Source organism: Schistosoma mansoni, chromosome 3 (genome assembly GCF_000237925.1).
Source record: "Schistosoma mansoni strain Puerto Rico chromosome 3, complete genome".
Lineage (NCBI taxonomy): Eukaryota > Metazoa > Platyhelminthes > Trematoda > Strigeidida > Schistosomatidae > Schistosoma > Schistosoma mansoni.
Window position 1 is genome coordinate 19341092 of NC_031497.1, and position 14488 is coordinate 19355579.

General features: G+C 33.4%; 1 protein-coding gene across 1 annotated transcript in view; it reads left to right on the forward strand.

Moving 5' to 3' along the window:
* Nucleotides 1-14488, forward strand: part of Smp_029990 (putative dedicator of cytokinesis protein 1 (DOCK1)) — a gene marked incomplete at both ends in the record, with an annotated part of 42775 nt that overhangs the window by 27067 nt on the left and 1220 nt on the right. Inside the window, 6 exons of the mRNA XM_018799538.1 lie at nucleotides 1282-1386; nucleotides 1841-2011; nucleotides 5763-6199; nucleotides 9166-9289; nucleotides 11582-11636; nucleotides 12970-13505. Coding sequence (XP_018651317.1) covers nucleotides 1282-1386; nucleotides 1841-2011; nucleotides 5763-6199; nucleotides 9166-9289; nucleotides 11582-11636; nucleotides 12970-13505 — 1428 coding nt within the window. The remainder of the gene's footprint in view (nucleotides 1-1281; nucleotides 1387-1840; nucleotides 2012-5762; nucleotides 6200-9165; nucleotides 9290-11581; nucleotides 11637-12969; nucleotides 13506-14488) is intronic.

The following is a 14488-nucleotide window of genomic DNA, read 5'->3' on the forward strand; positions in this document are numbered from 1 at the left end:
TTTTCACGTTGAGATCTTTACTTAATCCCTGTTGAACAATTTAGTGACACAGTAGTTCTAAGCGGACCAGACCGTTGCTGCTGCTACCCTGACGTGGTGGTTGAGCTTGCCTATCATGATGAAACAATCCAGCTATACTGACTGGAACAATCGTTCCTCAAGGTCATATCATGCCAGACAGGTCGGTTGAAGAGCGGTAAGACTAAAAGCAGTAAACCCAATCTCCGAAGGCAAAGTCATGCTGCTGACTGTACAGAGGTGTGACGGCAGTAAGATGTTTCCTTCAGACAACCAGCATAACAGTGATGCTGTCTTCACACAAGGAGAGGTGGGGTTAGAAAATGTCGACCCTAAAAATGCACACCTCGCCTTATCCCACGGATATCCGGTGGTAAGTTCTCAACAAGTATGAAGCTAACACGAAAACTACTCACAAAACGGTCGTGTGTGACCGACCTCAAGCAGTTGTCCCTTGGGCACTGCGGTCACGCTCTCAGGTCACTAAGACCACTTCTAATTCAATTTCCTTTTCAGGTACCTCTAGAAGAACCCTCCCACGGTGTAGGCAACCGGGAAGTGATAACCGCCCTCATACCTGTAACAGCATTCAAGATCACTGTATTCATAACCAATCTCCTTCTTCGATTCCTATTATTCCTATTATTATTAGTGAATGTTTATCGACTCAGATGATCTGGACATGTATTACGTATCCTCCTTCATCGACTACCACTACACGCGATAAATAACTCACATGGGATTAGGTTGTAAGGAATGTATAGACTTGCAAGTTAATAAATGACCTTAGATCATGACAACAAGAACTATTGAGCTGAGTCATATAGGTAGGTGTTCATTACCTAGCTGTGGTCTGCGTGAATATCGTAGCTAATAGTTTAAAACTTGAGGTTGCATTACTCGAAATTCTTCGGAATGGCGCAGTTGTATTCACTCTTTGTCTTCTCTTAGATCCTAAGTTTCTAAGTTCCTCATGATGTTTTCATTATTTCACTAATTTATATTTTCTTCTCGAATTATATCCTGAATGCCCAATCTTTTGTATTACCATTAATACTGTTACTAATTGTACTTTTCTGAGATTTTTCCCAATAATTGCATCTCGCTATGCATAAAGGGTTTACCAACTTAAACTATACATAATTCTACGTTGGATTTGATTCAGCGACTGACTGGTATTGGAAAAGTTGATTTACTTATTAAAAAATCTCAGTTTAACTCATTTATTTATATTGTTTCGATTTTAATTTTTCTTAATTCCAGAAAAAAGATGGTCGTCTTGTCACTAATACAGAAGAAACTCGTTATTGTATTGCAGAGCCAATGCCAAATATCATTCCCATTATGCCAGTAGATAGAGTGGAAATTGTAAGTTAATTAGTTCTCTTGCCCGTAAAAAAAGTTTATATCATGAGATATGAAAGCAATTGTAGAAAGATTGTTAACTGTATAACACGGAATAGTTGTTTATCCTTATTATTTAGGGACTCTATTGTGAGTATGTATGATTATGTCCTGGGTCGAACCTATGACCTTATCTCATAGTAACCATACTTTCTGTAGATTCCTATATTTTTCACAACGGTTATAAACCCATAAGTTCTCTCAAGATTACAAGTACATTTCGCCAACAAGTATCAAATAGTACAAAACCTAGATCCAGGGTTTCTTATCGACTACCTTCAATCGCTACCTTGTGGGAGCACGTTTTACACATTGTTTTCTTTAAATCCTATAAAATTTATATCAAATCAGTATCATTTAATTTTTGTATTCTCCTACTCTCCTTTTTTGCATACTTCTTGGAATAATTGACATTTAGCGTATGTTAAGTCAAACAGAGTGGGCTAATAAACAAATTCAAGGGATCATACAAGCGTTACATGCTGACTTAATCTCAGCCAAATCACAAGAGGCTAATCTATCTCAATATATTGGTAAACTTGTCTCATCTATTCAGTCACCTGTTAGTGGCGGTGTGCCGAAATTAGTGGTAAGTTCTTTTAGATTATGTGTGTTTTATTTGAAGAAAATATATTTACTTACTTAGAATCTGGTCGTTTGATAATGCATATTTAGCGATTAGACTGTATATGTTTGAAGTTTATGTGATTTGAATTTTTCCGTTTACTGGACATAATTAAACCTCAACAGACGTAAAATTTCATTGCTTTAACAGATAACATTATCTTATTGAATTATCCACTTGTATATGGCTTATTTTCACCATTTTAAGAACAATAATTATAACTGTAGAGTTGGATAATGAAGTTTATTGAAAATAATTGTTCGTTCCAATATTCTTTCTTCTGTTTATATCGAGTAGTATGAATCTATTATGGGATGAGAACAACTAAAAGTCACCCGTCAATCAGTTACAAACAAAATAAGATCTAGCATATTTACATATTAATCCTCTTCAAATAGCTACTACACTTCACGTCATAATATTAAATAGAAATAAAAATTATGAAGAGCAAATAAATCAAAATAATACTAGGATTAGTAGCGGTAGTGTAGTGAACGCTACTCACAAGAATGCCAGCAATTTGTGTATAGCGCAACGTTGCAAAGCTTGTCAGACGGAATGAAGAGTTTTAATGCATTAAAAGCACATCGTTGTCATAAGGCTTGGAGACCAGACGAGAAGACAGTTCAGATGGCAGAACACACCGAAAAATGCAAATGCACGATTCAAGGCTACGTGTATGTATTATGTAACTACTTTGTAACTTCTCGCAATATACATGCATTCCTACTGCCCATTGTCTTGTTTTACAGTAATAAGGTATCAGTGATAGTAAAAGACTAGACATTCTAGAACAGATATATTGTTATTGATAAGGGTTTGATGCTCAAGATTGAAATTTTATCAGTCTTTGTTCAGTGAATTGATTCGATATAACCATTTTGTTGTAACGTATCTATCGATATCGACACTAAGGTATAAGCACATTCAGTTAATCAGTTTCGAATTGGCCAAAATAGGCATCGTCGATTTTATTGACAGTCACAATCAACCTATTCTATAAATCGAGATAAAAAAAATAATGTTAAAACGTTAAATGAATACATTCATATCGGCACGCCAAATTTCAAGTCATAACATTTAAAGTTCATCTGTGTGCAACGTTGGGTTAGTGGTTAAAGCGTTCAATCTCCAATCACCCTACTTCACTTGCTTCGCTCTGAGTAACCCGTTAGTATTACTTTTTAATGAATAGTCACGAATCATGAAGTTCTTCTGCAACCATCAATTATAACCGTCTCATGCTGAGGATTTCTAACAAGTGATTTGAAACTCATAGAGTAGTGATTCAGTTCAAAAATTAAGGATCTTGTCGACTGATGTAATGTTCTGTGTATGCAGTTTATGAAACAAAAAGGTCATATTGTAGTGGACGAACACTATTGTGGGGAAGTCCGATTTATTATTTATTGGGAAGTTACAGAATGTCTTCGTTAAGTATGAAAACCATATATTAAATACACTATTTGCACATCTTCCATCAATTATCTCTTACAAACTTCCTCATTCCTTCCTTCCTGTTCTGATTACAATTACTCCCTGTTCACATTTTTATTCTCTTCAATCCGATCTCAATCTCATGCTTCCAGACACTCCACTTCTAGTTGATGTTACATACTACTTACATCGCTATATATATATATATATATATATATATATATATATATATAATTGATGTGTGAAGACCGTAACTAACTGGATGGTTTGAACTATACAGTAATGTGGGAAAATGTAGACCAAGTTGATTGTATAGGATTCTTAAAATTCATCATAATGCCACTGAATGTATTCATTTTTCATCTTTTTTAGTCCTTCACATTTTATTAGCTTATACCCACTTTTCTCTTCAATTCTACAGTAATTTTTACGCTTTTTATCTCTTATAAATTTTTCCACATTCAGCAATTTTCTGTATATGCATCACTATTATCACTTGATAACTTTTTAAGAGTTACTTCGATAATTGTATCTCTCTGTGTCAATGTTACATGGGAACTTGAACCGATATATGCTTATGCCAAGTCCTACGTTCCATATTATTGACTGACTATTTTTATTCAGTTTGATAAAATTAAAATTTTTACCTGGTTTTTTTCCTCGATGTTCTAAACTATCATTTTTGTTTGTTTTTTCCTGCTTATCATTTAATACTTCAAATCAGTCATACTATTTGCGAGTTAAGTAAGAGACTAGAAAGTTTTTTATATTCATTATTGTTCTTGAGAGTAATAATTTGTATCTTTTCCACTGTCAAATCAGTTTATATTCTGTAACCAGTGTTCCAATTTGATGTGATGCTCTTTTAAAAGTTTCATGAACAGTTATTAAGTAGTTGTATTTCTTTATATGCTATATATAGTCAGTCACTCTATTACTAATTTTTTCTACTGCTTCTACTGTTCTGGGATTTTATCTGACTCAGCTAATGTTAGTGTGTGGCAACCTTAACTAGTCACCCAGTTGCAACGTAGAGCCTGCACGTATGTTCATAGATTCACGTTGCCATACCCCGTAAGCACTGTGAGATGAAGTTTTCAGATCAACTCCCAAAATAGTCGAGGCCGTAACAGTATAATTGGTAATAGGAAAGATTTAGCATCGAAGATGCGACTCGAAAAGAAAATACAAAATAATGAAATAAAAACAAAAAAACAGTTATGAGGAATTTAGAATTTCAGAATTTAGGGGAAGACAAAGAACAGATGCACCTGCGCTATTACAAACGATTTTGAGCCATATCATTCAAAGTTTCTAACCATTGGTTACGATAATAATGCGGAACCCAGCCAGGTAGTCTACACTTATCAACATAGCTAATTCCAATTGTTACTGACTTCATCAACTGATGCCATGTTTTGGTTTGGTCGAAACACGTGTCAGATTCTATTTCGCATATAAACTGACAAGCTGACTGATGAATTATTTGGTTGACAAGTAATTGAAACCGATAATTATTAAGAAATCCTTACTATTCGTAAGAATAAATGACGGAATTTTTACAATGATATTTGTGATTTGTCCTCCATTGATGGTGATAATGTCTGACTTTTACCATTCTGTAATCTCATAGAGAGTTACGATACATCTATTTATAAGGAATATTTCAGTAGATAAATACTTTACTATAAATTACAAATTTATTTGAGCTCTTTCTAAGCCACTTATGGTGTAATAAAGTTTCTACTTTGACAATATTTCGTATCCCCGTTAAGCGAACATCTAAGATTACATTCTAATACTTTTTCAAAAAATGTACTGTATTAAGTAATCGGGAAATTACTTCACAAATCACCAGTATTAATGTGATAATTACGTTTATTTAATCTTTATTAGTTTTGCCAATTATTTATATAGGTAGACCATATTGTGACATTCTTATATAGTTAACTGACTCTCGTTGTAATATAATAAACGATATATGGATAACTGACTTCTTCTTATCCAGTACAGTTTGTTTCTATTGATCATTCAACTGTTGTTGGGATGTAGAGCAAATAAGACTGGCATCATCATCTGTGTGCTTTTTTTAAAATCAATGAATCTATTTCCGAGACTTTTCCGATCTTTTTTACACACTCACACACACAAACCGACAAACAGAAAATGCATATCACTTATTAGAGGATGAAATAGATTTTGCAACTTTTTACCACTTCCATCTCGTCATCATCAGCATTTCTATTTTCATACTTATTATTTTTAATATCTTTTTTAGAAAGACGTTGAACTATCCGATGATCCACGACAAGAAAAGTGTTTCTCTCAATTGGCTGACAGTGTTTTGGAATTATTGGAATTACAGTTAACGTTTTTGAAATTTTGGTATGTAAATGATCCACCACCACCGCCTCCGGCATCTCATCGTTCAGCTGCTATGCATAATGTTGATATGGTTGGTAATGTAAGCAGTTCAACTGTTGGAGGAACTATGGGTAGTGGTAATTATCTTTTGCATGAAATGATCGGTTACTATGAAGTACTGGTTCGTGATATGAGTAGAAAGTTTGGCTTTTCTGTTGATCATTTAAATGCAGATCACCTTCGTTATGGTCCAATATCTACAGATCGTCAAAATAATATTATTAATTCTACTAGTAGTGTTAATACTAATTTATTATCACCACTTCGTCGTAATTCACGTTCATCACAAAAGTAAGTTGTATGTTTCATTTTATTTATTAAACTTCTTATTCCTAGAAATTAATTTAGTGAAGGGATTTAGTTGAAGTTTAGTAAGTCCGTGACACAATCGATTAGTCATCTGTAATCAATTTTGACCTGAGTTAAATATTCTTTAACCTAGGCTCCTACACCACATCTGTATGAGGAGATGAAATTGACAAGATAAACAATAAAATAATCGTTTTAGTAATGGTAATGAAAAAGATTAAACATTGAGATTAGTGTTCGAAAGTACTGAATGAGAAGCTATGTTTGATGGAATAATAAAATTCAATATCTGGAGGAAGACAAAGAGTGAATGCATCTGAACCACTTTGACCGATTCTAAGGCCATGTCACTCAATGTCTTCAACCATTGATCTTTATTATGGTGCGAACCCTAACCAGGTAGTATGTACCTACCAACATGGCTCAGACCAACAGTTAATTACTCCGTGGATTGGTTCTACGTTTTGGCTTGCTCACTCCTAACTTTTTTTCAACCTACTACTACACCGCCCTTGAGAGTTAGGCGGTGGGCGGGCGTACATAACACATATATCAATCACTTCGGTTGATTGAGATTCACGAATTCACTAAACAGTTCCTATCTTTTTCAAATATTGTACGAATAACCATAGCATTGCTTACTTGCTCGTTCCACGATGCCCAAGTAATTCTTTGAAATTACTGATGATTAAACACGTACAACCTACACATATCTCCTACTTTCAGAGACTATGTTTCACATCCATAGAACAATACACAATGAACTTACCATTCAATTTACTCGCCACTTGGTTGGCAGATAGACGTCATCTACACCACAGGCGATTGAAGTTAGTTTAATTAGACACCAATTCAACAGTGCTGATATGACTTCCAGTATAAGTAAAGTGGTCTATATGTTCAACTACTTTACTCATTATTATCAGTTTAGATGATGATATAAACCAGTTCGAAACAATGTTTTGCATTTAGATGGAGCGAAACTCTTTCCAAACATTCTCTCATTGTTACCCAATGTAATCAAAAGACTCTACATTATGTTACAGTATTTATCAAATAGGATTCTTTGGTTTATCGATTTTATCGGTGTCACTAATGATTCCTTGAATCCTAATCATTTGAGATTGTCCACATATTTTAATCTTCAACAAATATTGTCTACTAAACCATCCTATAGTCACTTACGAATTCTTGTGCGGAGCAAGGAGGTTATGAAGTGATGAACTGTAATGAGTTCAATAGATATATATTCTTGTTAAATCTTAACTTGCTTACTTCTTTATTCTTATCAAAAAACATGTATATTCTTAAACCATATCGTTTACACGCTCCAAGTCGATAGGACAACCCTTTAGCTAAATTAATCAACAGGTGAATATATATAATTCCATGAGTATATTAATACTGAAATTGACTAGACTTTCTTGCAATAGATATCATTATCAACACTACTTGCTATTATCTTCACATGTAATGTCTCTTCACTAAAACTCCAGAGACTTTTAGTTTGAGTATTGGGACCCGTTAATAGCATAGCATGATATATTTCTTAGGGTTACTATTTTTTTCAGACTATAGGACACAACTTCCTGATGCTTGGAATTATATACCGCCTTTAAGTTAAAAAAATATCAAAGCTTATAGTACCAGTAAACATTCTTATGTTCTAGTTATTCATTATTAATTATTATATATTCTCTTAATTACTATATCGGTCAAGTTTAATCTTAGTAAACTGTCGAGACTTGTTCAATTCTAGGAAATTGAACTATATATTCGTAGATTCGTTGAACTTCTGCCCTTCCATATGTTTTATTCGTCTGCTTCACCATACTATGACGTTTACGGTTAATAAAATAGCCAGCCATAATCTATATCAGACCCTGATAATTTTTACTATTTACTGATGATAATTGCTTGCTCATCAGTACATACATACAAGTCAATCTGCTACAGAATCTACGAAAAATGTTTTGCTATCTTTCCTTGCCTTATTTTCGACAATTGATCTCTAAAATCATGTACCAAGTACAAGTCTACATGTTTAACTTTAAAATTACGTATTGTATTCGAGTCCTAGTAATACTACTTACTACTCAACAGTTCAAATAAAAATTAATGTAGTTTAAGGTTTAAATCTACGACCCAATAGTTTGAAAAACGGGTACTTCACTACTCATTTACCAATCGCTCCACTTTACTTTCTATACCATTCGATTCGCTTTCTCCAAGCTATGTTTAGATTTCTGATTATTTCGATGATCAATAGCTTTACTATATAGGTGATATATTGCATGAAACTCTTAGTGTAGGCAAGAGATAACATTTTCATCCTTTAACTTCTGAGGTGTTGGTGTTTTACCAGAAGATTCATTTGTTGACTTGGAATACGCAGATGATATAGTTCTGTTTGGTGAAGACGCTGAAGAAAATCCAGTCTTTTGACTGACAAAAATACAAGCATGTCTGAGATACGATTATCTCCCTCTAAATGTAAAACGTTTCTAGAGGATTAGCTTGCGTCAGCACCAGGATTAATGGTAGGAAGTGAAGTATTTGGACGCGCCAGCCTCTTTACTTATCTTAGGAGTCTCATCAGTCCTGATGATCTAGTGTCTAACAAAATCTCAGTATGGACTCAGAAGGTTGAACTTCAGAATTCTCCATAATCTTTTTGTCTCACTAATTTATATTTTCTTTTCGAGTCTTATCTTCGATATCTAGTATTTTTAATTACTACTGATACTTATACTACTCTGGGATTAGACCTGACAATTTGGTCTCTTAGTGCTAATGAGGTATGGCAACTAGGATCGTTGTAAATACGTACAGGTTCTATGTTGCGACTGTCTGACTGACTCATATATTCACAGTTTGAGGGTTATATTAAATATTAGTTTAATTTAATAGTAATGCGAGTTATATCTTTATGTAAATCGTGTATTTAGCATTGTGAATACTGGTGTTGCAACAATCGCTCAATCAACTGTCCCAAGAATTTTCTCGAAACCTGATCATTCTGGATCTGATCATGGGTCGTCGATTCGTTCGTTGCAAAGATCTTTCCAAACGGTAACTTTAATCTATGTATTAGTATCATTATTTTCACTGTAACATTCTCCATATAATCATACTACTCTTTGAAAGTTCGTTTTACTTAGATCGTTTTTAATCTGTAAAAATATACATCATAAACTAATGTATTTAAACTGAACAACGTATACGAAGTCAGATTTTAATTATGAACGTGTTTATTTGAATCTTTGATTTGTTCAATTTTATGTAAATGGATTCGGTTGAAGTCATTAGTCCCGAATCCAATGACTAAATGATATAATCGTTACCACAACTCTTTAAAGTCTGCTATATTCGGTAAAGTGTGTATGTGGATGGGTTGTAGGTATAGATTGTTAAATGGTTTTATATTAGTACTAAACAGCTGTTTAATACTCTGTGTTTGTCAATAATTTTACTTCGTGGATCAGTTGAAGTTAGACATCAACACTGTTGGATGCCAGCTCAGTGGTCTATCGGTTAAGGGCTTCGGCTTGAGACTGGTAGGTCCTGGGTTCGAATCTCGCGAGAGTGGGTTCGTGGATGCGCACTGCTGAGGAGTCCCATAATAGGACGAAACGGCCGTCCAGTGCTCCCAGGTTTTCGATGGTGGTCTAGCTTCAATTGACTCATGATTTCAACTTTGAATTTTACTGTTGTTATTCAATTCGCTAAAGTCGTTTACAGTCAATAGAAAAATCGAAAAATCTACTCTGTAAACAGAGACGGAAGGTGGACCACAGGTGAATCACAGGTAGGACGCAACAGGCTTCTTGAATTCCTCTACTAGCCACATACTAAATATATTAAGGTATACAGAGATGGTTCTGAAATCATTCATTCTACCTAGTATAGTAACACATCAATTTTCGAAAATTCATTATTTATTGTTTGTTACATTCTCTGAATCGTGGGATTCCTTAAACGTCAATATAATTAGGTGATGATAATGTAATTTGTTAATAATACGAAAATTATCACACTTTATAAACATGATACTATTCTAATTTATCATTTGTTTTTACAATACCTTTTCTATTCAACAGAACTTATATGAAATTGTTTATTTTGTTTTGTTTATTGATGATTTCATTTGGAGTTTTTTTTCAATCTTAGTAATTGACATCATTCACTTCAAAGTAGTACTTCATATGTTTATTGTTCAGTTCACTTGACTACTCGTTTTATTTACAGTACCATCACGTCCTTATCATTGTGTTTGCGTGTTAGGATTGCTGAATGTGATGAATTCAAGTGTATATATATAATCGTATGGGGTGATTCGGCTGTACAATGGTTAATTCTAACAAGTATTGAACCTTTGACCACAGTAATTCTATGTGCTAGTTCTAAGGAGTTGTTATATTTTATGTGTAAATTTGAAAAAAAAACACTTGTAGTCCACTAAAAAAATAGTAATAATTATAGCCAATTCATTCAATAATATATGTTTAATTATGTAAAGCATTTTTCAGTGAGAAAAAAAGTACCATGACATGTTGTTGTAATGAATTCTTCTTACCTGAGACGTAATTTATAAACAGTATATTAAATTTCAAATGATAGATTTGTAGAGACTGTTCAATTTAAAGAATTTTTATATCATTGATTGACTTTAACTTAGATAAGATGGTTGTTAGGTACTAGTATATGATTCTAAAATCGTCAGTAATCGAACTTAGGACCCTTGGGCCTCATTAAATTTGACTAATAAGTCGGTAACTTGGGTGCGTGTATTGATAAGGAACCTGATATTGTGAAGAAACACCTTCTTAGTGTTTCCTGATTTCTTTTTCACATAGTTTTGGCGTTAAATCCAACCTATGATGTAGTCCATCTTCAATTTTACTATGAAATGATTTTGTGACAGTCTTTTACAGCTAGTTATTTTCATCCGTAAATATTCTAGCAACACACTTATCTGTTGGGGCATCGTTGAAACAGCTTTATGAGGATCTGTGTATTCTGGAATCGATTGTCCGTTACTTCTAACTTAGGTTGAATTCCTTCCCGTTTATGTTTATATTTTTTTCTTATGATTCCCACTCTTTTGATCATATTCAAGTTACAAAAGAACAAAAGGTCATACCTGTTATGTTTTCAAGACTTACTTTTACCTGGTAAGGAATTATGGTAGAGTATACTGACATCTACAAGGAATATGATTCCCTGAATTTAATCCGTACTGTATCTTGATGACTATTGCTATTGCAAATGTCGAAAATCTAATAAAACTGACTGTACTCGTATTTACGGTCTATCTTTAATTTAAAAAAAGAACAGTTTTATTCTATTTCCTTTGTTTACTAGGTTGGGAGTGGACGTACCCCTCTGGAATCGATAACGTATTCATCACCGATAAATAGTAAGTTAATTTTGGTTAACAGTTTTTGTCTGTGTTTTGTCTCGTTGTTTTGACTGTCAAAATGTTTATTCCATAATAATAATAATAATAATAATAATAATAATAATAATAATAATAAAGGAGAATGATGTTTTGGTCGGATGATAACTACCCACGAGACCAAACCTATTTACTTATTTCACTCACAGATATTCCACAAACCATTCTATAGTCCGAAGGACTGATCAGATGGCTACATATTTGTAATATGACCAGTAGGTAAAATATATTGAAAGTGCTGTTATTTATGCACACTACGGTGGAGTTCGATATCATATGAGGTAAAATGCACCTTGTTTAGTGATTCGCTATTAACTAACTAGTCAAGAATGAGAATAAGTGTCATCAGACAACCTTGTTCAACTCTTATTGTAAACCGTAAGATTGATTGTTTCACCTGTAATCCTGATTTCCTAATTGGCTACTGTTAAATTTAGATTAATTAACGGATCATGAACTCCGAATACAATCATATTGTCTTAATTTGACTGAAGATTTACTTACGGACTTAGTTCTGATACTATAATCACAGGTTATTTATGTGAGGTTGTACATGCCTTTATTTTCGAATGGTTTTAGACCTCTTGGCACTGTTACTTATATTTTATTTGGGTTTATTGGCAGAGTATCATAAAGGTGTATGGTTCTTGAATCATTATTGACTAGAAGCGTTTTCTTCACCAATAGGTTTGTGTTAGAGTTTAAATTGAAACATTGAACATCCTTATTATCTATTGTTTATTTTTGTCTTCTCAACTGGATGTTAAATTCAGAGTAGGGAGTCTTCAGGAACTCCTATGCCTTCAAATAAAATATTGCTTCCTCAAAGCCTTGATTAATGCAATCTGACTTTGCAATGTAACTTGGTTGCTACATCTACGTTTATGTACCTGACCCCTCAAACTGAAGTAAGTGATCCTGCTAAGATCCCGTCGATCATGTTACAATGTTGTCATTGATCTAATAGATTGAATATTACGAAACATCTTGTTTAGTGTCAGTTAATTAGTAACGATTGGCAGGAAATCCTATTTTTACCTAGGCTTCGTGGTAGTTTGCGCTTTCAAGTTAGATATATCTTTAATCCTGAGGACATTAATGCCCCTGCCTAGTTTGTTACCTTGCCACCCAATATCATAATCAGAGAATGTTACAACCGAGCTGTTCTTCTTTAGAATCATATGTAACCTACTTTTTCATACCTCTTATATACCATTCCAATTTATTAATCGTAAAAGGAGAGTTTTATCGTTAAATTCATCTTCATCTTCATTTTTATCGTCTATCATTACAGGATCCAACTCTTCTTTCAATATATTATCTTCAGAGCCCCCAGCATTACCGGATCGTCCAGCATTAACAAAACCAATTCAAATGATAAATGTTTCTAGTGGTCGACCAACAACATTAAACACTACCAACAATAGTATTACCCCTGTCACTAGTTCCATTAGTACAGTTAGTGATCATGATAATCCTGGTAGTTCACGCGGGAAAATCATTACAACGCCGAATGATGATTCTCACACTACTCAACATCATCAAAACAATAGTAATAGCGTTGATTATAACGCAGATAACAGCAAAAAGCAAATACATAGTCCAATTGTAACTTCAAGATTTGAATCTAATCCCAATACAATAAGAAATAGATCACGTCCATTGCCTCCACTGCCACCTACACCGATTCGATCATCGTCGATTACACGGACAGAGAATTCAATCACTCCTCATCACCATCAATTGAAACAAATCAATCCTATAAGTAATAGTATAGGTGGAATTACACTTAATAGTAATGAAACAGCTCCTCCGTTACCTGAGCGGAAAGTAAGTTATAATATGAAGTGTTTTATGTGTTTGCGAATAGTCTCTTATCTGTTTGTTTATTTAATTTATACACTATATAGCTTATGAAAGTATAATTTTAGTAATCATTTGCCAACTGATTGATTCATAATTTCAGAATAGCTAACTTCCCAACTAGTATAGAATTTCCATACACATACAAACGCTTTCATTCAATGAATTTCGCTTATATCCTAGCATTATAGAAAAATGTTCAGAATTACTGAATTGAATTTTTCATTACTGTAAACTCAGTCCTAAAGCAAAGAAAATAAAATCCGTCAACTATCCTACATTTTACTCATTTAATAAGCATCTTCCATGTTTGCTTTTGATATGATATCTAATTAAATCAGCTGAATATATATATATATATATATATATATATATATAAATTCACTAAAGTTAGAGAATTGTAGGCTGTCAAACTCTGTCTCAATGGCATCATTCTCACCTCGAGACATAGATCTGACCATTCCTGACAGAGTCATGGTTACTCATAACTTAAAAGTCCCATTCAAGAATGAACTAACCGTCTAGTTTTTGGTTTTCATTGAATTTTCAGCCGATCTATTTTTTCGCTCTAATCTCCTTTGAACTAAATGTATAAATAGGGATTTTCATTATACCGACATCATGCTGTGATAAGAATCAAACTTCACACAATCTTAATCACAAATCATAAAGTCAACTCTCCAGCATAATAAGAGCAAGTAACGTGTCAATGTCTAATATCAGTTAAATCTCTCACATCACTGAAGGTCACCTAATGCTAGGGAATATGATTTTTTGAGGAAAAGTCAGTATGGCTAGTAAAGTAAGGGTTGAGCAATAAGGATTAGGTTGTATGTTTAGTTATATTGAGGTCATTTGGAAAAATGATGATATTGTTAATGTCACATCACTCAAGAAGATAATAATGATGATTATATATCATTTGTATGCAGATTATTGACGATAGAGAA